We start from the raw sequence: 24,845 nt of genomic DNA, 5'->3' as shown, positions 1-24,845 counted from the left end.
CCAGATCTGTTACTGCCTGGCCATCTGACCAGGTGTGAGTCACTCAACCACTCGAAGTCTACATGCTACATAAATAGGATCATTGTGGGAATCCAAATGGATCAGGAAAAGTTTTGAGAATCTTAAGTGCTAAACAAAGGTTGAACTATTGCTGGGTCTACACCTGTTTTCTTTACTCCTGTATCCCCACCCAGCACCATCTCCAGTGCCCGGCAGAGAGTAGGTTTTTAATAAATATTCATTGAATTCATGAATAAAATAATTAATGAATTTCAGAGCTCTATTTCAAGTTCCCTGGTAGTTTCTGCTTTTCTATTTCTCATCAACAATTTGCTTGAATGTCTTCAACCATGTTGAATCTGTCATCCTCCCTTTGGGGGAAAATGCCATCATCAGTAATGTTGAAGAGGATGTAACAAGTCAAAGAGAAATGACCTCCCCTCGGCCATGGGGTCCAAAACATTGGACCATTTTTATCAGATCCCAAATCTTGAGGATTTAGGGAAAACCGTCATGAACATTCCAGCATTTAAACAGAAAGGAGACAAATAATCTGCCTAAGTCACCGGTAGGTTTGGACATGGTTATTGCTCTCTGTCACTCTAGACAAACTCCAGGGTGTTGCAGGAAACTGAGAGGATGCCCAAGAAATAGGGCGACAGTGCAGAGAGGGGGCTGGTTCCAGCCCCAGTGCTCCCACATGTGGGATGAAGCCAGTGGCTTCCTCGCCCAGGCTGTTTCCTCATCTATAAAAAGAGGGAGCCTGGGGCTTCCCTGGTGGCGCAGTGGTTGAGAGTCCGCCTGCCGATGCAGGGGACACGGGTTCGTGCCCCAGTCCGGGAGGGTCCTGCGTGCTGCGGAGTGGCTGGGCCCGTGGGCCGTGGCCGCTGGGCCTGCGCGTCCGGAGCCTGTGCTCCGCGACGGGAGAGGCCGCAGCAGTGAGAGGCCCGCGTACTGCAAAAAAAAAAAAAAAAAAAAAAAAAAAAAGAGGGAGCCTGACCCAGCTCAGTGGCATCCACTTTGCATTCTGTGGCGTCTTTGGGTCCACAGAAGGTCCTGAAAAGCATCACGGGAGACACTGAGGCCAGCTGGGGTTGGAGGTTGGGACGGGAGGCAGGATGAAAAGACACGACTGAACACCCTGCTCCCCAAGCCCCAGAGAGCTCACACTCAATTCCTTATATTTGGCTTCCATCAAAGAAAGTATTTTAGGACTTCCCTGGTGGTCCAGTGGTTAAGACTCTGCGCTTCCACTGCAGGGGGTGCAGGTTCGATCCTTGGTCGGGGAACTAAGATCCCGCATGCCAGGCGGCACGACCAAAACATAAAATTAAAAAAAAAAAAAAAAAAAAAAAGGTATTTTCTATACAAAGGAAGTCACTGAAGACTAAAAGAGTGCCAGGTCCCTTCCAGCACTGATGTTCCCTAGTGATGTACTGTCCTTTTACCTTCTATATCAGAGTCACCTCCCTCACTAGGGCCAAATCCAGCAGGGCTTCTCTCCAGGAGAGAAAGAGAAGCAGGAGGAAGATGACGCAACCCTCCTACCTGTTTGTGGACCTTAGTGAGCTGCTCCAGGTTATTCTCCAGGAAGGAAATTTTCTGCTTCTGGGCGGCACTGCCTCCTCCCTCGTCGCTGTCCAGCTCTACACTCTGCATCAACACCAAGGGGTCAGCGGGACAGGCCTCCACACTGCCCACCCCCAGTCCCAACATCATGTGGATGAGCCATTTGAAAGAAAACCCCCAATCTTACTAAAGGTTATTCTGAAAGTGAAAATGAAGAGTGGTTCTAAAAGTTTAGACTTGACCTTCTTCCCAATTAATTTCCTTGATCGGTATCAAAAGTGTTCTTTCTTTGGACAGCTGACAAAAAAACTTCAAATCTTTTTTTGAGGGATTCAGATTAGATACAGCTCTCTTTGTGAAATATACCTCTCCCTTGCATGCAGGTAAATAGAGGCTTTTCTTTTCAAAAGGAAGTGTTCCAAAACTCATTAAGAAGAACTAGTGTGAAAACATAAGCCCAACAGGACAGGAATAAAGACACAGATGTAGAGAATGGACTTGAGGACACGGGGAGGGGGAAGGGGAAGCTGGGACGAAGTGAGAGAGTGGCACTGACATATATACACTACCAAATGTAAAATAGATAGCTAGGGGGAAGCAGCTGCACAGCACAGGGAGATCAGCTCAGTGTTTTGTGACCACCTAGAGGTGGGATAGGGAGGGTGGGAGGGAGACGCAAGAGGGAGGGGATATGGGGATATATGTATACGTATAGCTGATTCGCTTTGTTATACAGCAGCAACTAACACAACAATGTAAAGCAATTATACTCCAATAAAGATGTTAAAAAAAAAAACACATAAACCCAAGACCCAAGTTTCATTTCAAACATCACAAGTGAGATAACAAGTCATCAAGCTGTGGGAAAGTGTCTGTGGTCCCACTGGGAAGTCTCAATGGCCTCTGCTTGTCCCTTCAGCATCCAATTCCATGAAATTACTTAATGAATCCATCTCAGACTAGTCACGGCATCTGCGTGCTGTGCTGGATCAACTCTCGAAATTTATCAGATCTTGAGATGGATAAAAACACTGTTCTCCCAGCACTGCCAAGCTGAGTGGCCAGATAAGTTGGGAAATACATGTAGAAACACATCCTGGAGTCCAAAAATGGCAAAGCACGCTTGTTTTGTCTCATTATAGAAGAGATCATCACCCTTCTCTTTCTGAGACGTGATGTCTGTATGAACAACTCAAACCTGTCTCTTTGATCTAAATCCGGGGTTCTCAAACCCAGAAGAGGATTTGTTAAAACTCAGATTGCTGAGCCCTACCCTCGTCTCTGAGTCAGTGGATCCAGTGTGGGTCTGAGAATTTGCACCTCTAGCAAGTTCCCAGGTGACGTTAGTGCTGCTGGCCAGGTGGCCACACTTTTAGAACCACTGGTCTAGGAATAGGTTCTTCCCAGAGAGTTTTATATCGTGAAGTCAGGGAAGTCTGATCTCAAGCTCTGCACCCTCCTCGGAACACCTCCTCCCTCCGACTGAGCCTTTTTGGTTCTGGTCATAACCTCTCTAGTCTCTGTCTCCATGACCTCTGCTCTGGCTTCTCTCTCCTCCCTGGTCCAGGTCCTCCAGTCACTTCTATTTTGATGATGGTGATCACTACCTACCGCCTGACCAGTGCCACCTTGAAACCTCCCATCATTCTCCACCCTCTTTCCTTGTTTTTATTTCCAGGCCTCCAAACTCACTAGAATTGTGTTGTCAGGTGCCACGACAAATCCGTGCTCTGACCCTCAGCTGGACACTCCCACACTGTTCAGCATCCTTTTGTTCATCCTCAGCAAATCCCCCACAGCTGCCTGAGCCTCCTCTAGTCTCCGTGGGCTTCCCATTCTCTTCCTTCTTCTCCATTGAGCACCTTCCTCTCCACATTAATTGAGAAGGTCAAAGTCTTCAGATGCATCTCTTCCCACTGTCATGTATTTCCCTACGAATGTCTCCATCTTGGCTTCTCCACGTCTCCTCTCTGGGAAAGTGGGCCCTTTCCATCTACCAAGCCTAATACATTCCCCTATACTGTCCATTCTGTCTTCTCAGATCCGACTCCATCAGTCACCTCCTCTTTTTCTTATAATATATTTCATCCCTTTTCCTTGGCTCCTTCACACAGACCCCCATGCACACACTTTTCTTAAATATACCTTCCGTCCATCCTGTCATACCTCTGGGTATGCCCACTGCTCCTCATCCATCACTTTCAAATATCTTTAAAGCGTAGCCCCCTTGCTGTTTCCCCCTCCCCCTCCCCCCTCCTGAAACCTCTGCTAGCTGCTCTGAACAGTGGTTCAGTGACTCCCAAGACCACTGTCACTGTGTGTGGCACAAGGACCAAAGAAGCTCAGACTCTGGAGTCACACAGACCTGGATTACAATCCCATCTCTGGCTCTCCCCAGCTGTGTGATCTCGGGAGGTCACGCAACCTCTGAGCCCATCTCCACAGCTGCAAAACAGAACACTAAGAACCACTTACATGGCTCCTGGGGAGAGCAAACAAGACGCCGGATGTTAAAGTGCTTCGTACACTCTGACCTGGCCCCTCATGGCCTTAACAAGCAAAGATGAGGCTCTAGCCCCTGACTTCCACGTCCCTGACATCGTTCACCAGGCTTCAGGGCCACGCTGTCTGATGAGACCCCTCTGGGTTTTCCCTGCATCACTCAGAGGTTTTCACACTGCGGCCAGATAAATATGTGTTCGTTTGAAAGGATATTGGGTTGGCCAAAAATGTTCGTTCGGGTTTTTCCATAAAATGTTACAGGAAAAACCCAAACGAACTTCTCTGGCCAACCCAATATAACTTCCTTTTACTAAGAAGGAAAAATCAGATGGAAAAATGTTCCCAAGTATTTTTTCCCCCTGCAGCACATTCTTTTAATCACATTCTCTGGCATGAAGTAATTAATTTTTAAGCATAACCAGCCCCGATTTAAGCAAGTGATACTTCAACTGAAAATGACTCGTTCTGGCCAACTTTTCTTCTCAGTCCCATTCACACAAACTAGAACTCACTTTTTTAACCCGGGCGGTCAGATCCTGGACGAAGAGTTTACGGAGGTTGTGCAGAGTCTGTAGTTCTCGAGACTGGAAGAGAAGATTGTTAAAATGCCACTTAAATGAGGGAACATGCTGAATTTATGACACAGCTGGCACCAGACCATCAACCCCAGACATCTCCATAAAGCTCTGTAAGCCAACCATCGAGGCCATGGGGCTCCCCACTTCCTCCGACCTGCCCACCACTCATATCCTCCCCCTCCACCTGGCATCTTCTCAGGGGCACCCCAAGGTTCAGAGACTGGGAACTCAAACAATGAAGTGTAAACTAGAACAAAGCCTGCTCATTTGCTGTATTTTAAATAGAACCTTTTTTCCCCTTCAACCACAAAAATTCAAAAGTTTTCTCATAAAAATTCCTGGAGGGCTGTGTTGTACCAGAATGGACTCTTTTTTTCCTCTAACTTATTGTGTACATGTTATACAAAATGCCAACAAATTTAAATGAAAAGTTAGCCAGTTTCTCCCACCCTAACTGACCGACATTTTTCATGTTTCCACACCCCTCTGGCCGTGGTCCATATGTTCCTTTTGCTTTACATCACTGAGCTTATGGACCTTCCACCTGGGTGACCCTGGGCAACTTATCTAACCTTTCTGTTCCTCAGCTTTCTTATTTGTAACATGAGGATAAAAATAGTAGTTGCCTCATAGCTGCTGTTATCAATCTTCTATGAGATGATCCTTATAAAACTCTTACAACCGTTTCTGGCACATAGTAAGCATTCAATAAATATTAGCCAGTATTAATGTATTGATGCATCATTTTTTTTTTTTTTTTTTTTTTTGCGGTACACAGGCCTCTCACTGTTGCGGCCTCTCCCGTTGCGGAGCACAGGCTCCGGACGCGCAGGCTCAGCGGCCATGGCTCACGGGCCCAGCCGCTCCGCGGCATGTGGCATCTTCCCAGACCGGGGCCCGAACCCACAGCCCCTGCATCGGCAGGCGGACTCTCAACCACTGCGCCACCAGGGAAGCCCGATGCATCATATTTGACAGCCATTTCTTCATTAGACTTTTACTGCTTCCTTTGGTTGTTGTTATAACTTTCATGAAATTAACTTCTTGGGGGCATTTTTTTTCTTCATTTTAGAGTCTTTTCTACTAATGAACCCTTAGGAATTAGACTGCTAAGACAAAGGTCTAAGTCAAATCTGGTGACCTCTGTTAACAAAATCAGAAAACCAAAATATTTCCTTCAAGTCTCCGTGTATTTACCACAGGACGTACGACTAGTTCCCTTAAAAAATATTTTCCCGTAAGGAGAGAAATACACTTGCATTTATGTTTTTCAGTTTGTCTAAATTGACCTACTCTAACACAGAATGTCAAGGGATGGAGCTCACGCAAGCTCACAGAAAAAAGGAAGAAACAGGCTCTAAAGCCATGGAAATAATAAGTTTCTTGAATAAAGGTTCCATGTTAATTTAAGGTCATATTACTGGGTCCAATTCCATAATTGTGTTGAAATAAAAAGCACCTGAAGTTAATTGATTCCTCAGATGAGGCAAATTACTTTCTGCAGGAGGCCAAGCGGGCCTGCTGTTAGGAACGCCGTGCACGCGGTGCTTGCCCAGAGCTCAGCCACCGGCCGGCAGGTGCAGGGGGGCTGCTCCGAGCTCTCAGTGATGTAGCTGTGCTGCCTGTGCCCCTGCCCAAGGGAGCTCGGCCTCGGCCCCCTGCTCTGCGAGCTCTCTCTCCCGCTTCAGGGATTTCATCACTGATTGAACTATAATCACAGCAAATACTTTCCATAAAAAACACCACCACCCTGCAGGGACACGAGAAGAGAAGACCCGGGTGTCTCGTCAAAGGGCCAGGCGATTCTGCCAGGCCAAGCACCAAATAATCCAGAGCCCGGAGTTTGGCGACTTTCTCTCATTATTGTTTGTTTTTAGGTAACTTCAATAAACAGTTTAGGAGGGGCATTTCAAGACCTTGGAAACAGTTGATAAGTTGCACATGAATGCTTGCGTAACCCCATTTTGGCTTCCTGGGGCAATGAATTTTCCTCCATCGTATCCATTATCATTCCTTCACCCACCCCGATTCCCTTCCCTTGTGAAGTAAGTCACAAGCCTTTCCTGGCACGGACGTTGCCCTCTGTGTGAAAGCTCAGGGCTCAGCTTCCTGTCACAGGGGACAGCGAGGGTGGGACCAGAGAGGTGGGGACACAAGGCCCATCAACGCAGCAGGAGGAGAGGTCCAGCCCCAGAGCCCACACAAAGTGTCCTATTAAAGCCAGATGGCTGCCTGGGACCCCAGAGAGGTCCCCACTGGCTGGCTGGCCTTTCCCAACATCGCCCCCTGGAGTGGGCTCACAGACCCCAACCCCTGGGCGGCAGGTCCCACCCCGGCCCTGTCCAGACAGTCAAGGAGGCAGTGCAGGCCTAGAGCTAAGGAGGGCTCAGGAAGGGTCAGCCAAGGACAGCAGACCTGCCCCTGAGGAACACTGACAGCCTGGGGAGGATGTGATGGAAGGATAAGTAAAAACACCCACGTCTGGAATGGCACAGACCGCGGGGTTCCAGTTTGGGAATTGAAAGCGTGTGTGTGCGTGATGTGTGTGGACGGGCAGTGAGGGCTGCAGAGGGAACGTGGGAGGCTGTGTCAGTGGGTCCGTCCACGTGTGAGGGACCAAGTGTGTTGTGTGAGCATGTGTGTATGGTAGGGGGGTCGGGGAGAATGGATGTGAGGGTGGGAACATAGGTGAGTGGGCTGGGGGGAGAGGCGGGGGAGGGAGAACGAGTGGAGGAGGCTAGTGAGGAAAATGTGTTGTTAAAAATGTATTCAATGGACTTCCCTGGTGGCACAGTGGTTAAGAATCCGCCTGCCAATGCAGGGGACACGGGTTCAAGCCCTGGTCCGGGAGGATCCCACATGCCGTGGAGCAACTAGGTGTGTGTGCCACAACTACTGAGCCTGCACTCTAGAGCCTGTGTGCCACAACTGCTGAAGCCTGTGTGCCTGGAGCCTGTGCTCCGCAACAAGAGAGGCACCTCAACGAGAAGCCTGCGCGCTGCGGCGAGGAGTGGCCCCCGCTCGCTGCAACTAGAGAAATCCGCGTGCAGCATCGAAGACCTCAACACAGCCAAAAATATAAATAAATAAATATGTATTCAGTGGACTTCCCTGGAGGTCCAGTGCTTAGGGCTCCATGCTTCCACTGCACGGGGCATGGGTTCGATCCCTGGTCAGGGAACTAAGATCCCACATGCCGCTCAGTGAGGCCAAAACAAAACAAAAAAACATTCGAAAGGGCAAAAGAACATGCTCATGAGTGAGTGTGAAAGACAGAAAGCTTGTGAGTCTGGGAGAGAGTCAGCACGTGGGGTGAGTGTGTGTGAGTGGACGTGATGGAGGGTGTGACAGTGAATGAGCAAAAGTGTGAGTGTGCCAGTGAGAAAGTGTGGATGGTCACTAATGAGTGTGAATGTGTGTGTCAGCATGTTATGGGGTGTGCTGGGTGAGTGTGTAAGAACTTGTGAGTGGATGAACACAGGCGTGAGAATGTGAATGTGAGGGCCTGTGGGTGTGAGTGTGCGTGAAGATGTGTGTGTGAGAAAGAATAAGTGATTGTGCCTGAGTGTGGGTGAGGCCGTGAGAGAGAGGTGAAGAGTGAGCTTCTGGGTGTGGGCATGGAAGGTGTGTATGTTGGGTGAGAGTGTGCATGAGAGAGTGCAAGGGTGTAAAGGAAGAAAAGATACTGAAATATTGATCTCTGGCTGGTCAGAATACAGTGACATTTTAATGTTCAATATATTTCTGAATTGTTATAATTATCTATGATTATGGGTACCACTTCTCCAGGAAAACAGACGGGGAGGAAGCAACTTCATGGCTTCATTTCCGTTTCCCCTCCAGCCGCCCTGTCCACCGTCTTCTCCACCAGGCTCAAAAGGCCCAACTTCCCGTGAACAGTCATCCTACTTCTGTCCTGAATGGCTCGTGCCCTCCGAGCCCACACCTGGCTTTGAGGAGCAGCTAACACTGGCCCAGGGGCCAGAATGCAGCCTCGGGTCCAGCCCTGATCAACCACTTGCCTCCAGTCTGGGGTCACCGAGTTCTTGGATCCAGGCTCAGTCCCACATAAATTCACATGACATGGGAATGAAATCAAAATGCATGACTGTATCTAAACAACAGTTTCTCTCTGTTGTCATGTTATGTGAAATGACTTGACATGTTTTCACCAAATTGAGAGACTATTTGGGGTGTCTGTCTTCAAACACAGGCTGCGTGGCATTTTGAAGGGCTCTTGAGAGCCCTCGGAGCCAGGCAGCTACCCCCCAGGGCAACTGAGACAGAAGTTGACCAGAGGAGACAAACCCAATGAAAGGACAGAGAAAACTAACCAGGATCTCAGATGGTGAGCCCTTCGTCCAAAGGGAAGTACATCTGTCACTCTTCTGCCCCAAACCCTGCAGGTCCCAAGGCCCTACCTGGCCTGCACCTCCTCTGGCCTTGACCTCTCTGTGCCTACCTCCTGCCCTCCCCCCTTCTCTTGGTCACATACACATTGATCTCCCTGTTGTCCCCCAACATGCCTGCCATGGGCTGACCTCAGGGCCTTGGCACTGGCTGTTGCCTCTCCTGGAAGGCTCCTCCCCCGGACATCCCCATGGCTCCTTCTTTTACCTGCTTCAAGTTCCTGCTCAAATGTCACCTCCCAGTGGGGCCACCCCAAACCAGTACCCCCTGCACTTTCTATAACCATCTAATGGATGTCATGATCTACATCCTTATTTCTCACTGTCTGTCTCCCCCAGGTGAAAGACAGCTTCACAAGGGCCAGCATCTTAACTCTGTTTTGTACTGATGCAACTCAAGCACCTAAAAGCATGCCAGCCCTCAGTAGGTGATCAATAAATATCCATTGATTGTTGCATGGAAGTAAGTCACAACATACAGAGGCTGTAAAATTGCAGGCACTGATTTGAGTTTAAATCTCAGTCAGGGCTCCATGGTTACAGTCTTAAGGATGGATGGATGGATGGATGGTCGGTCACTCTGTTAAGACCAGGGGAATAAATTCTACAGCTCTCATGTTTCCATAGGAAGTTTTATGTTTAAAATGATATTCAAGAAAGACATGCACAAATAAAATTTTAGAAGAAACAAATTCAAAAGATCATAAATCAATCTGGTTTTTGAGACTAAAATGAGTTGGGAAACGTGTCAACATACCACTGTCTCCTCCAGCCCTTTGAGGTCCTCTCTGGCTTGTTCTCTTTTATCATTGAGCAATCTAAAAAACAGAAAGGAACTGTGAACCACCAAAGGGGCATCAGAGATTCTCACAGATACCATTTGCATCTGCAGATAAGTCAACAAAACAAACCAACTCATCCAAATGGCCATGGTCTGTTTTTAAATTGGCCTGACTTAACCTGAATATTTGGGTATCTGAATCACCAAAGTAGACTTTTTAACACTTTGCAGGGTGGTGGGGGGACTTCCCTGGCAGTCCAGTGGTTAAGACTCTGCGCTTCCACTGCAGGGGGCATGGGTCCGGTCCCTGGTCAGGGAACTAAGATCCCGCGTGCCGTGCAGTTGGCCAAAAAAAAAAAAAAAAACTTCGAGAGGATGAGAGAAAACAGAGGAAATATTTAAAGCACACTCACAAGAGCTTTTCCAGTTTCATTTCTCTCTCTTGGTCCTCTATTTTCAGCTTGTTATAATCAGAACTGAGCTTCTCCTGTTCCAGTTGCAGTTTCTGATTCAAACTGAAATGGAGAGGAAAAAGCAATACATTCCACATCAGCCTGAAATTCTGAGTCATGCTGCTAAAGACGTGGTTCCGTTCTAACCCCATTAGCCCTGTGCAATAAAGGCGGCAATTCTGGAAGATTTGGAGGGTTCAGAGAACAACCTCACAGCTTCCTCCCTGCCCAAGTGAAAACGAATTTCTGGGAACATCTAAGAGGCATGAAACATAAGGCTTTAATAATGTATTTATAGTTGGCTTGTGCAAGAGCTTTGGGAGGGAAAATAATGAGATGGGAAAGGGGCCGATATTTTAAAACAGAAAAACAGAGCCCAGTAAGAATTCTGCTTTTCTGCCCTACAGATGGTACATACGCACTCCCAGAACCTTATTTGGCCACTTGGACCTTCCCTTCCTCTCTGGTCTGATGCTCCAAAAACATCCCCTACATCCAAATCCCTAGCTGACATAGGGACAGTTCTGTTCTGTGAAGTCTTGGGGGCGAAAGGGGGCAGTGGTCAGAGAGGGGAAACACAAAGAAAGTCCAGGAGCTGTTGCAAAAGAGAAACTCACCATCCGGTTGGGGGTATTTGGTCACCATTTATATCAGCCCGGTCCTTATAAAACCTTTCATACGGCCATGCCTACATGACTGTAGACAACAGATTATACACTCTCTGAAGGAAAACCCATGTGAAACGCAAAGGCCAAGGAAATGTCCCCACTTGTCAACTCATTCAGAGACCCTCCATCTCTCTCACCTTCCTTCCCTCCCCTCCCCTTCCAGTTGAACAATCTGATTCATCAGCATAACAAATAAGAGTCACACTTAAAGGGGAAAGCTGGACATAAGTGGGAGCATGGGGGTGGACCAAAAGAAGGGGAGAGGCGATGCTCAGTGCTTTCCTAGGTAGACTGTGCACAGAGCCCCATCACATCACTTACATTTTTGCTTTTAAAATGCAAATGTGCTGTGTGAGCTGTTCACGTGACATTGAGAGAGAATTAAACTCCAACTCCAGTTTGATTCCTGTTTAGCAGTGTGACCCTAAGTAAATCATTTAATCTTGCTTCCCATATAGAAATGTTTCTTCATCTATAGAAACAGAGAGGAGGGAACCTTTAGTCTAGACCTGGGGTGGCGGGGAGGAGGAGGACAGGAGAGGAGGGTGTCAGTGGGTGGAAGTGTATTTCAATATAATTGGTTTTCTTTGTTTTTCTGTCTTTAATTTGGGGCATTTAAACACAGCCTGGGGACTTGTGTTGATGAGGCGGGAAAGTGAGAGGAGTGGGGAGGGGTAACTACTGAGCAGGGGGCTCTTCAGCAGCTACAACAGGAGAATGGCCTTGAGACCAGCTGCAATGCCCTCGAGCAAAGACAGACACACAACAGCACGGGTCCCTAAGGAGTGTGCCCCTGCGAGCAGGTGGCTCTGGGGCATGCAGTGTTCAGGTATGTGTTGGGCTGAGGCAGGGGGAGCTGACTGTCTTCTCTGGAGCATTTCTTAACCCATCAGAAACCCTGAATCAGAACCAATTCAGGTTTTTTGGGGTTTTTTTTTCATCCTCTCATAGGAACAACATCCCCACCTTCTGAGGTATGTGTCTGCCCAGCTGAATCACCAACGTGCCCCTGCTCCGCAGGGACCAGGCAGGGCAGCTGGGCCCGCCTGCCACCTGCCCACCAGAGCCCCCGGAGGCTCGGCTCCAGATGGGGAACAGACCGCAGAAGCATCACGTCCAGCTCGCTGAGGCACCAGGGCAGAGCCCAGGGTCCATGGGGCAGGGAAAGCAGAGGCCTCCAGGCTGGCCCAGGGGCCGTGTCTGCCCCAACGCCCCACGAGCCCCCAGGCCAACTCACTCCCGAATCTCATCGATGATTTTCTGCTTCTCCTCGATTTCATCTCGGAGTCTGGACAGCTGCTTCTGATGAGCTTCCCGGTGGCTCTCCATCTGCTGCTCCAGCGCCTTCTGCAACCCAGGCCGGGAGAAATGTATCAGCCGCTCGTTGGCTCTCAGCCGGCTCTGTGACAAAGCCCTTGTTCGCTATCTCCTACCCCGTATCCCTCAGCTGTCAGATCCCCAAACCGGGGCCCTCAGAACCCACCGTGCTTTACAGGGACAACAAAACTCAAGGATCTGTTATCAAACTGAGTGGTCCCTACGGGCAAATTAGCCCATTCCATGAGTAAAGGGTCTCCCCCTGACCTTCTATAGCTCATCTGAGCCACATGGCTTCTCTCGCCAGGTCAGTCAGAGGGCATGGACCTCTTACCACCTGGGTGACCTCAGACAAGCCATGGAACCTGTGGGAGTTGCACTTCCTCAGCATAAAATGTAGATAATTTCCCGGCCCTGCCCACAGCATGGATTTACAGTGATAGTCAAAGGAGACCTTTCCACCAAAGTGATGCAGACCCAGGAGAGGGGTTTGCCTAAAGCTAATCAAAAGTTCCACATTTTCTCCTATCTCATTGTATCCACCTAAAAATCTTATTTCCCAATCATCTTCCCCACTTTTCCTTTTCTGTTTAGAATGTGACCAAAAATAAAGATCTCTATGTTTAAGATGAAAATTCAAATTTGGGCTGTTTCTTTAAAAGACAGAGGGGAGAGATGTTTCCTTCCATTCAAAGAAGGGGCGACCATTTCTGCAGAAGTTGTGCCGAGTGGCGCCATGCAGTGACTGGAAGGTGTGCTCCCTCCTTCCTGGTCATGAACGGGAAGAGAAATGTACCAACACAACATAACTACTATCTACAGACACCTCGGGATTCCTGGACACCTCCACCTGCATCTCATTGCTAAGCCCAGCCACACTCTGCGAGCAGCTCTGATGTCCAGTCCCGGTCCCAACCCGCACCCCTCCTACCCTGCCACACACATCTCTGAAGGAGTTGGATTTTCCTAGATCAAGGAAATCCAGTCCAAGCACGTGCTGGGCTCCAGGAAGGGGCTGCGTACACACCTTCATTTCCTCAGCATCCTGCAGCCGGGTCAGATGTTCCTTTTCTTTATCCTGGAAGCTGACTTCATGCATTTTTTCTGTTTTGGATTTTAAATGATGATTTAAGATTTAACTGGCAAGACTCACACCCAAAAGTAAAAATTAGAAAACAAAAAAAGAATGGGGTGAAACATCAGCTTATCTTACCAATTACAACCATGGTATAAAGGAACGTGCCTCTGAAGGAGGACTTCTGGCTTTTTAAATCAAGGCTGATCTCTCCTGGGAGATTATCGAAGTCCTTCGGGGACAATGGCGATTGGAGGGGAAGTGCTAACTTGGAGTGGTCACGCTGCAGCTGACCTAGGTGTCACCTCACGCCTCGGAGGACTGGTTCCCCGCCAGGCCTGGTGAGCTACTCCTGGGCAGCACACATAAACGGGCTTTGTCAATGGTAATGCACTCTGCGAATATTAGTGGTGTTTGGATTTGTGCCACTATCAGAGTTTCGGAAAGAGCTAATTTACCTCCCATGGGTATTCTCTAAGAATCTGGAGCAGGAAAACAATCTAAGGATAGGCACAAAGAAAATAGAAATATAAAATAACACTCTCCAGACTAAACAGGAAGGCCATGCCTCGTACTGGGGGCAGGGCTGTTCTGTGGCACACCTCTGGGAGCGAGGGACCAGTCCCATCCTATTCTTGGTCAGTGGCAATGGTCAGCCTGAGGTGGAGGGAGCAAAAGCGTTTCGGACAATGACGTTCAAGTCATTACGCATTCTCTCTAGTCTGTTTCACTTTATTTCAGCTCTTCTTGCTTTGATTTCATTGCCACTCAGTGGCACCACTGCAGAAGCCATTTACCAGAGGGAAAAGTTCTTTTCCGTGTCAAGTTTTGGACGGAGCATTCTGTTCCTAACACCCATTAGCACAGAAAGAAAACCTTACAAGGTCAAAGCGGGGGTGGTTGTGCTCTCTTTCATTGTTAATTTACCTTGGCATTTGAAGCAAAATGCATTCACTGAGCAAATGACTATACAACAATAAAGAAAGTTAGGGCCTCCCTGGTGGCGCAGTGGTTGAGAGTCCGCCTGCCGATGCAGGGGATACGGGTTCGTGCCCCGGTCTGGGAGGATCCCATATGCCGCGGAGCGGCTGGGCCCGTGGGCCGTGGCCGCTGGGCCTGCGCGTCCGGAGCCTGTGCTCCGCAACGGGAGAGGCCACAGCAGTGAGAGGCCCGCATACCGCAAAAAGGAAAAAAAAAAAAAAAAAGAAAGTTAAAAAGGATGGCATCATCGCCAATCCTATTACCCTATCAAAACCATTTCCTTTCAAATATTAATTTACAGGCCTTGGAACATAAGCATCTATTGATTTTTAAATGGTATAACCACAGTAAAGATGAAATTACATATTATGATGTTTAATCTAATGCACTGTAAGCATTGCTGCATGGCCTTCATGTACTTCATCTCCAAGATGAAGAAAATTGTTCTTTTAAACAACATTCCATAGTTCATTTAACTGTTGGACATTTAGGTGGCTTCCTTTCCTTTTTTTTTTCACTAATATAAGTAATTCTGCAATGAATATATGAGATTTGAGGAGCAAAAGGTATGAGAAGTGTTGGAATTATTAATATGTATTTTCAAAATGCTTTCCAAAGGGACTCTACCAGTTTTCTTTGCAACTCATAATATGATCTGTGTGTTCCCTTTCACCACAACACCTACATTCTTAATCCTGTTCTGATTTCTACATTTCTAGTCATTTCTCTCAAATCTCTTCTATTTATTCACATTTATTGAGTGCTTCCTATGTGTTGGGCACTTCACTCCACAAAGGGGGTCAGGAGACTGCCTGGCAAAGGAAGAGCTTGTTCAAAGGATGGGGGATGGGGCTTCCCTGGTGGCACAGTGGTTGAGGGCCCGCCTGCCGATGCAGGGGACACGGGTTTGTGCCCCGGTCAGGGAAGATCCCACGTGCCGCGGAGCGGCTGGGCCCGTGAGCCATGGCCGCTGAGCCTGCGCGTCTGGAGCCTGTGCTCCGCAACGGGAGAGACCACAACAGTGAGAGGCCCACGTACCGTAAAAAAAAAAAAAAAAAAAAAAAAAGGATGGGGGATGCAGGTAAGCCATGGGTGCAAGTTCACGCTTTATATTAAGAGCAACAGGACACCAGGGAAGGGTCAGAGGCCTGGGGTTGGACACGAGGTAGAATTTGATTTTGGAATCCTCCTTTGGAATACAGCACAGTGGTCAGCCTAGAGCAGACTGGAGATGAGCTCCTCGGTAGATGGATGTGGCCACAATTCTTAACTAGGATTAAGGACAGCGACAGTGAGGACGGAGAAGAGCAGAACCAGAGAAGCACCTGGCAGGTCGAATGCACAGGCCTTGGGGACAGACTGGATACAGGAGGTAAAGAAGGGAGAGGATTCTGACTTGGGCAGCAGGGTGGACTGAGGGAAAATGGGAAGAGGAGCAGATATGGGGTGGGGGCAGTCTTCTAGACGTTTCTCTCCCCACCCCCACCCCCGCCCAATTATGCCATTGTTTTCAGTAGACCTAGAAATGCTTTAAGCGAGCAAAATTAAACATCATGAGTCCAGCCAACTAGAGAGTGTCTGATTTAGGCTGAGAGTCAGACACCTGCAAAGTGGTCACTTACTCACCTTGGGCTCGGAGCTTGGCCAACTCTTCACTGAGCGAGTCCTGGGACTCTTCCAGCTGCCTCCTCTTCTGGTCCATGTTCTGCATGTAGTCTGTCAGGGATTTGATCTTGGCTTCATGCTTTAAACAAGCGAACAGATAAAAGGGAGCAGTGAATGACTAGCAAGTGGCCATCCTGGCTCGCCCGGGACTGTCTGATGGGACAACGCAAGAGAGGAAGAGTTCTTGAGTCCTTTTTTTGAGTCCCAGCACCCAAATGGTGCATATTCTACCCTTTGTTTGGGATCTGTCCTTTTTCTTCCATGAGCTTCTCTGCTTCGTTCCCCACAGACCCACTCATGGCCGTGCCCTTCCTCACCGTCCTCTTAAGTGAGATACCAAAGCCCAAGCTGCTTTTCCTCTTTACAGAAAACAGAGTGTGCTGGAGAGAAAGGGACTGGGAAAATGTCAAGGCTGAGGGCTTTGTTCTTTGAAACTGCACCTCTGGATTTCTTCTTTGGAACTCAAATATTATGTCTTTTCTTTTTCTGTCTCTCAAACACACCAATTCCTGTCTCGGGGACTTTGCATTTACATTTTCCTCTCCCTAGGAAGCTCTCCCCAGCACCCTCCCAGACATGGTCCAGGCTGGATCCTTATCACTAAGACCCCAACATTTTCTTATAGCACCTAACTTCTGCTTGATTAATCTATCTTTTTTCTACTTGTTAGTTCCATGAAAATAGAGAGTTAATAAATAATAATGGTGTGAATGAATGAATGAGAGCTCGTGACTGAATAGGGACAGTAGTCACTTCTAGGCAGATGGAAATATGCAAACACTCCCCCCTCCAGATCTACAGGGCTCATATTTCGGCAGAACACTCTGGAGACTGAGCTCTAATCTAATGAAATAACCTCTGGGAAATGGGACCCTGTTGGAGCAGTTGTTTTACAAGCATAGCTTTTGGTGACAAGGATGAGTGTAAACAAAGGAGATAACAGCATTTTAGCTGGAAATATTTTGTCAGATTCCTTAGATCATGTCAGAAAATAAAGAGCCAAGATTTCTCTTACTTTTGAACCCCAGGCAATTATGACTGAATCTTTGGCTTTACGTAAATTGTAGCAGAGTACAAAATAGCACCTAATGGAAAACTGTATTTGTTGCTAATGCAGAAAGCACTGTCTAACTAAAACCATCCTAATATTCTTGACTCCGATCTCATATATCCTGAGTGAGTGTCACTCTAAGATCTGGGCAACTGTCCTGGGCCCTACACTTTAGAGCACCCCACTTTGGGCGGTCCTCTGGCTGCATCCCAGTCCACTGCACAAAGTTCATATGCCAAGGGAGCGTGCCCACCTGGAGCCCACATCCTCTTCTAGACCACAGTGAGTCTGGGAACCTCGAAACTCCTTACTCCAATGGCCCTAAGGCCACTCCCAGGACCAGAAGTGTGGCTCCCATCATCCATTTACATATATTACAGCTGACACGGTTACACACTTCCATCAGTTCACAGAACGTGCAGAAGGGACTCGACTTGGACATGGAGGCTGGTACATCCAGATGGAAGGAGAGACACTGGGCTGCAGGCCGCAGGGCCTCTGTCTGTGCTCTTGCCTTGGCCTCCAAATATTAGGGGCCTCCAGAAGCACATGCTCTCAGCGTAACAGGTGATCTGGAAATCAGACTTGAGGTGTACTATGTCGTAATGTTTAGTGTTTTCCCTCTCAACTTTCACAAATTATAAAAATGTCAAACAGTAAAGCAAATACAGAAAAAGTAGTATAAATTTCACCCATTAACCACTCTAATTTATTAACCATTTCCCCCTGTATTCCTGGTCTTATCTATATGAATGCATGTTTTACCAAGTTGCAAGGCATAGCATAGATCTGTAACTCAGCATTTTCATTTTTACTTAACTTTATATAATTATACTTTCCAAATGGCTGGGTTTTATCAATTTTTTGTAAGAGCTTCATAAATCCTTCCATGTCACTTTATGTTATTAGTCTCTCAATAGATAGTTGCCTATTTTATTTAATTAAAATGAAAGTAATACTGCACTAAACATCTTCCATATAAATGCTAATATTTTTAATCAGGGAATGATAATACCATATGAAATGAAAAACTTTCATTTTCATTATCAATGAAAAATGCTATAAGCGAAATTACTGGACCAAAGTATACTTACATTTTTATGGTTTTTGATTCCCAAGGTCCTTTCCAAAAGGACTGACCAAATTATACTTTTCTCAATAGATTTCACTATCACACACCAGCACTGAATAATCTCTTAAATATTAATACATCTTTGCTTATTATGTTATTTATAAAATGGAAACTTGATATTTTAATTTGCATCCCTTAGATGATTATGGTAGGAACAAGGAGATGGTTCTATGATGACACATCCCTATGTTTAAAAGCGTACAGGATGAAGTATGCTTTTGTCTTTCTCAGCACTGTCTGATGCGCCATTCCATACTGGTATCTGTTTACCCCAAATGACTTTAGCTGTTTTAATGCCTGGACTAAGGCAGTGAGTAGCACACACTGGGCCAGTCACAGAAGCCTCAAGCCCAAACACCATGCTCAGGTATCAGTGGCAGCTCAGAAACGAGGCTGCTATTTTCTGAAACCACCTTACTAAAATGAAAATACCCTTCCAATGGAAGAAGAGTAGCCTTACTCTTTGAGAGAATGACATGTACTCCAGGAGCTTGAAGATCCCTTCAATGCTTTTGAGTTCACACATAGTTTGGTTTGAGTCCCAGCTCCGCCTTTCACTGGCTATATGAGTTTGGACGGTATATTTAATCTTTCAAGTCTCATTTTCCTTATTTAAAAAAACAGGAACAATAATAAAACCTGCGGGCTTCCCTGGTGGCGCAGTGGTTGGGAGTCCACCTGCCGATGCGGGGGGCGCGGGTTCGTGCCCCGGTCCGGGGGGATCCCGCGTGCCGCGGAGCGGCTGGGCCCGTGGGCCATGGCCACTGGGCCTGCGCGTCCGGAGCCTGTGCTCCGCAACGGGAGAGGCCACAGCAGTGAGAGGCCCGCGTACAGCAAATAATAATAATAATAATAATAATAAAATAATAATAATAAAACCTGCCCATCAGGAATTTTTTACAGGTCACGCGAGAGAGTGCACGTAAAGCGCTTAACAGTCTATGGTGCGTGGTAAGCGCTCAGTGAAAGGTTACGTGCCACTACCATCGACGGCAGTAGTAGTGGTGGTGGTTCCTGTTGACCCATCTCACACTGGACCTGTGGCAGAGATGGGAAGATGGGAGAGTGTTGCCTTAGCCGCTAGGAGTTTTAGATGCCACCCAGTCTTGTCCATTCTTTACATATCTCTATCTATCCTACCTACCTACCTACTTAGCTAGATAAAGATATATAGACACATCCTTTAAACAGGGACTGAAGGTAATCTATGGAATTCACACAACTAAACCTAGCCTTAAGAAATAAGCCTGGGCTGCCATTGCCTAGGAGGCCATGGACAAGTCTTATGGAAAGCAAAGTCCATCAGCTATCCCTGTTATGCACCATCGGCCCCAGTAAGAGCACAAAGGAAGCAGATTTTCCAGAGCACAAGGGTGTGAAATGAGGAAGAAAGGCGTGGCCTACCTGGGAGATGAGCAGCTGGCAGGCGGCCAGCTCCCGCTCACTGGCATTCATCTTCCTGTTGGAGTCCATCTGGGCGCTCTCGAGCTGTTTACTGCGGTTCACCAGAGATTTAACCTCCGACTTCATCTTGCTGATGTACAGCCGGGCCATGGTGAATTCCTCCTCAATGACTCCATTCACATCTGCCAACTGAGCACAGGAGGGAACACACTCAACTATGCCTACAATTTCCAGAGGTTCATGGGGGCCCTGAAACCTGTCCATGGGAACTCAAGATGTCTGTGGATTTCTGGTTAAGAAACCCTAATTGTAGGACCACAAGCTGATAATTTTTCTCTAAAAAGTACTATACGTTCAACGCCAAGTTCTCTGAAACCTCGGGTAAAACTTTCAATTAAAAACCTCTACTGCGGGCTTCCCTGGTGGTGCAGTCATTAAGAATCCGCCTGTCAATGCAGGGGACACAGGTTCGAGCCCTCGTCCAGGAAGATCCCAAAAGCCACGCAGCAACTAAGTCCGTGCGCCACAACTACCGAGCCTGTACTCTAGAGCCCGTGAGCCACAACTACTGAAGCCCACGCACCTAGAGCCCATGCTCCGCAACAAAGAGAAGCCTCCGCAATGAGAAGCCCACGCACTGCAACCAAGAGTAGCTCCCGCTCACCACAACTAGAGAAAGCCCACGCGCAGCAACAAGACCCAACGCAGACATAAATAAATAAATAAATAAATTTATTAAAAAGAAAAAAAAACCTCTACTAACATAATCTTCAATTAACCAGGTTTTTCATTACAACTGATTTTTAGGATAAAAGAGATGATAGAAGAAAAAGACACTGAATTTTAAAAAGAGATAACTCTGAAGAGCTGTTCCATTCAATGTCTTACACCTTACATTTCTGGAAGAGCAGCAAAGCCCAGTGTTCCTAAGGTGACTGAGTCCCCATAAGAAGTCAAATCAAAATTTCAATTATGTTCTCTATAATCTGCTATCCAGAGAGGCAAGCAGTCTAATAGCTTGAATATGTTTCCATAAGCAAGGGTTGAAATAAAAAGGATTTTCTATGTAGTCTTCAATTAAACAAAAAATCTAATGACTAAGAATGTGCTACTACCAAAAGTACCTCTGGATGAAAATTTTCCTGCATAACTTCTCATTACTACCCATCTTTTTCCCTGCCTCTACGCAACTGTCCATTCCAAGCACACAGGAATCTAGATCACCTAAGAATAACAATGTTGGGCTTCCCTGGTGGCACAGTGGTTGAGAGTCCGCCTGCTGATGCAGGGGACACCGGTTCGTGCCCCGGTCCGGGAAGATCCCACATGCCGCAGAGCGGCTGGGCCCGTGAGCCATGGCTGCTGAGCCTGCGCGTCCGGAGCCTGTGCTCCGCAACGGGAGAGGCCACAACAGTGAGAGGCCTGCGTACCGCACAAAAAAAAGAAAAAAAAAAGGAATAACAATGTAAATCCACCTTTAGAAGAAAAGATTCTGACAACCAGCATTCCTGTACCATCTCATGTTTGTTGTCTAATTTTCAGAGTTCTACTGGAAACAAACACTGCAGCAAGCTACTTGGGATAAAAACCCATTTGCTGAGATGCAGAGATGGTCCTGAAGGGCAACTGACCACATGAGCAAAGCAACTGTGTGCATATTTTGTTTCACCACCAGAGGGCATCCTAGCCCCTCAGGAGAAAACAAGAGCCCTGTCCAGTACCCAGCCAGTGAACAGAGGCTTCAGTTGGTTCTAAGACAATGATTCCAACTATGGTTTTTTGATGTTCCACAGTTCACTGCCCACTTTTGTCATTATTGCCATCATTAACTCATCGTATGACTATTTTTTCAGTAAACATTTAAGAGCTAGGAATATGGAATCGTGTATCAACCGGAAAATTGGTAGCAGATAGGAAGTACGCTAGACAGTGATGAGTGCCTGTAATTTGGTGTCAACCTTCCCCTAAAAATTCCACAACAGTATTTGTTAAATGACTCCAGTGTCCATCAACACAATGCAGAATCTATGTTAACAGCAAGAAAATCCACGAGCATCAATATCTGACTCCATCTTACTTTGATGGAGGTTCTTGCTAATCAGTTAGTTACATTTCTGACTGCCAACGATTTGCCTACCAACACCACTCCTCATTACATTCCTTTTATAATCCAATACTATGGAGGTAACGGGTGAGAAAATCCCTCCATCTTTAAGTTCAGTTTTGTTCTTCTGCCTTTGTGACTAGCCCAACGTGGAACAGAGATGAGAAACTCATTCTTTAGCCTGACCAGGTGTGCCTGCATATTGTCTTTCTGTATAAAGGTAAGGGGACATCACCTTTTTCATGTGGAATTCACAACCTACACCATCTCCTGGTGGGAAAACATTGCTGAACCAAGAGGTAGAGCATCATGAGAAGGGAACAAACACCTCCTCCTCTAAGGCTCTCCTTAGATGAGGACACTTTGTATGTTATGCCCAGGTCCCATGTGAATCGGGGAAGAGTGAAAAAAATGTACAATAATGGGCTTCCTCCAAAGTGAGAGCTGGATATTTCTTCCCCCAAACCAGAACCATAACTTCTGAAGCCTACACTTGTCCTAGGAGGTCTAAAAGGAGATTTTGAATCCACACCTGATGGAAAAAAACAATACTCCAAACAAATGGTTTTAACTGTAAGGTTTCTTACAACTTATGAGTTCATATATTTAGTCATGTTTAGTTCAGAGTTTTCAGTAATTCCAGTATATACTGTTATTTCAAAAAGAAGAATCAGAGTTTGCTGCTGCACTATTATTTCATAACTCTCCCCTGGGTCTGACAGTGTCTCCACTGTACGTACTGGACTGTGCGATCCAGTATGGATGACTAATCCAGCAGAAGAGGCTGCCTCTCTTTCCGTCTTGCCTGTACGGAAGGAGTCACCCCCCACGGCCACCCCATGACTCTAGAGCATGGAGCAGCTGAGCAAGGTGCCATTTCTAGGTCAAGTAAAAGGTAAGTGAGGTGACTGTTCACATTCTAAGACCTAAAAGTCATAATGGGACTTTAAAAAATCCTTCTTAAAAAAAGTGCTCAGGGGGCTTCCCTGGTGGCACAGTGGTTGGGAGTCTGCCTGCCGATGCAGGGGACACGGGTTCGTCCCCCGGTCTGGGAGGATCCCACATGCCGCGGAGCGGCTGGGCCCGTGGGCCATGGCCGCTGGGCCTGTGCATCCGGAGCCTGTGTTCCGCAACGGGAGAGGCCACGGCAGTGAGAGGCCCGCGTACCACCAAAAAAAAAAAAAAAAAAAGTGCTCAGAATTGCCAGGTTCATTTATAAGTGCAGTACAGAGCTAAGGTATGACACAGTTGCTTCCAAGAGCTTGAGGGGCAAGAGGGGACTGAAGAAGCAAGCCTTCCTGGGGGTGGGGACCCCAGTCACCCTTCTGGCTGGGGACTGGACCTCAGACCCCAGCCCCAGCAGACCCCAAGCTGTGTTGAAGAAGTTGATGGAAAGGGAGCTGTTTGTGATGAGGACTGACTTCAGACCCAGGATCTGGGGCAGTTTTATCTGCACCTCTGGTCCACCCATAGTCAGGTTCCTGATGGAGCCAGGGCCCAGGGTCTGTGTCACCTGCTTGAACTTCTTCACCTCCACCTCAGCCAGACCTGAGGTCGAAAGAAAATTAGGCAGCTAATCCAATGCATCTCGTTTACTCTACCTCAACCTGCTATTCTGCTTGTGGCTAGGAATCTGGAAATCTTCGTTTTAAAGAAAGACCGGGGGCCTCCCTGGTGGCGCAGTGGTTGAGAGTCCGCCTGCCGATGCAGGGGATACGGGTTCGTGCCCCGGTCTGGGAGGATCCCATATGCCGCGGAGCGGCTGGGCCCGTGAGCCATGGCCGCTGGGCCTGCGCATCCGGAGCCTGTGCTCCGCAACGGGGGAGGCCACAACAGTGAGAGGCCCGCATACCGCAAAAAAAAAAAAAAAAAAAAAAAAAAAAAAAGAAAGACCGGTGACATCGGAACATGAAAGGAAGGGGAGGCTCGCTAATAAACCTGAATAAAGTCAACACTAGGCTCATCTTGTCATCTGCTGCTCTCATCTTGTTTTGTTGACTTAAAGTATTGCCTGGGCTCTGAAAATGTTTCCAGATGTGATGGAGCTGGAGAAACATGGGTTCTTCCGTTGCCTTGCTGTTGAGGCCCGTCATATCCTGGAACTGATGGCTGAGGGAGACTCCAACACCTATCTTTCCCTCTCACCCCAGAGCACTATCAGGAGGGAACTTGTGGGGACTGAACAACATTTGAGGAATAAAAATACAAGATCACCGAAAAAGATTGCCTTGATCTCGTTTTTTAGATCAAAAGAATTATATCAGTTGAATACTCATAATCAGTAAGAAAAGTATCTGTATCCACAATGATAGATCTAAGAAATATACACATAACCCATGCAATTCCTGAGCTGACAACCTTCAAGATAATCTGGACTCATCTTGCCTTTTTTTTTTTTTTTAATTTATTTGTTTGTTTCTATTTTTGGCCACGTTGGGTCTTCGTTGCTGCGCACGGGCTTTCTCTAGTTGCGGCGAGAGGGGGCTACTCTTCGTTGTGGTACGCGAGCTTCTCATTGTTGTGGCTTCTCTTGTTGCGGAGCATGGGCTCTAGGCACGCAGGCTTCAGTAGTTGTGGCACGTGGGCTCAGTAGTTGTGGCTTGCGGGCTCTTGAGCACAGGTTCAGAAGTTGTGGCACATGGACTTAGTTACTCCGCGGCATGTGGGATCTTCCCGGGCCAGGGCTCGAACCCATGTCCCTTGCATTGGCAGGCAGATTCTTAACCACTGTGCCACCAGAGAAGCCCCTCATCTTGTCATTTTACAAATTAGGAAAATGAAACCCAGAGTAGTAAAGTAATTTGCCCAAAGTCACATATTTCCTCCCCTTTAGCTCTCATTGCCCTAATGATTAAATCATAATTGTAAGAAAAAAAAACAGAACAATTAAGAATATGATGCTATATAAGTGAAAGTTATCAATGAAATTAGTTACCAATGAAATTAACTAGGGCATCCAATTTCTGAAATCCAAAAATAACTTAAAAACATTAAAAGTATTTAAAAATAATCTCAATCATACTTCATATCCCAAAGGTAAGGACTCTTTTTTTTTTTTAATTCCAAAGCACCCAGACACTCCTTGATTTCATTAGCATTTTTCATCAGCTCTATTTTAGAACTTAGCATAAAAATATCTTCCTTTATCGTTATCAGC

General features: G+C 47.1%; 1 protein-coding gene across 1 annotated transcript in view; it reads right to left on the bottom strand.

Moving 5' to 3' along the window:
- The window catches only part of KIF5C (kinesin family member 5C), a gene marked incomplete at its 5' end in the record, with an annotated part of 175,549 nt that overhangs the window by 21,074 nt on the left and 129,630 nt on the right, over positions 1–24,845 (bottom strand). Inside the window, 8 exons of the mRNA XM_082630257.1 lie at positions 1,549–1,653; positions 4,584–4,655; positions 9,816–9,876; positions 10,253–10,354; positions 12,197–12,306; positions 13,304–13,380; positions 15,959–16,076; positions 19,585–19,773. Of these exons, the coding sequence (XP_082486383.1) occupies positions 1,549–1,653; positions 4,584–4,655; positions 9,816–9,876; positions 10,253–10,354; positions 12,197–12,306; positions 13,304–13,380; positions 15,959–16,076; positions 19,585–19,773 (834 nt within the window). The remainder of the gene's footprint in view (positions 1–1,548; positions 1,654–4,583; positions 4,656–9,815; positions 9,877–10,252; positions 10,355–12,196; positions 12,307–13,303; positions 13,381–15,958; positions 16,077–19,584; positions 19,774–24,845) is intronic.

This window comes from Mesoplodon mirus (genome assembly GCF_964341445.2).
Source record: "Mesoplodon mirus genome assembly, chromosome: 8".
In the NCBI taxonomy this organism is placed as follows: Eukaryota; Metazoa; Chordata; class Mammalia; order Artiodactyla; family Ziphiidae; genus Mesoplodon; species Mesoplodon mirus.
Note: the sequence above shows the minus strand (reverse complement) of the source record. Positions and strands in the feature narration are given on the sequence as shown.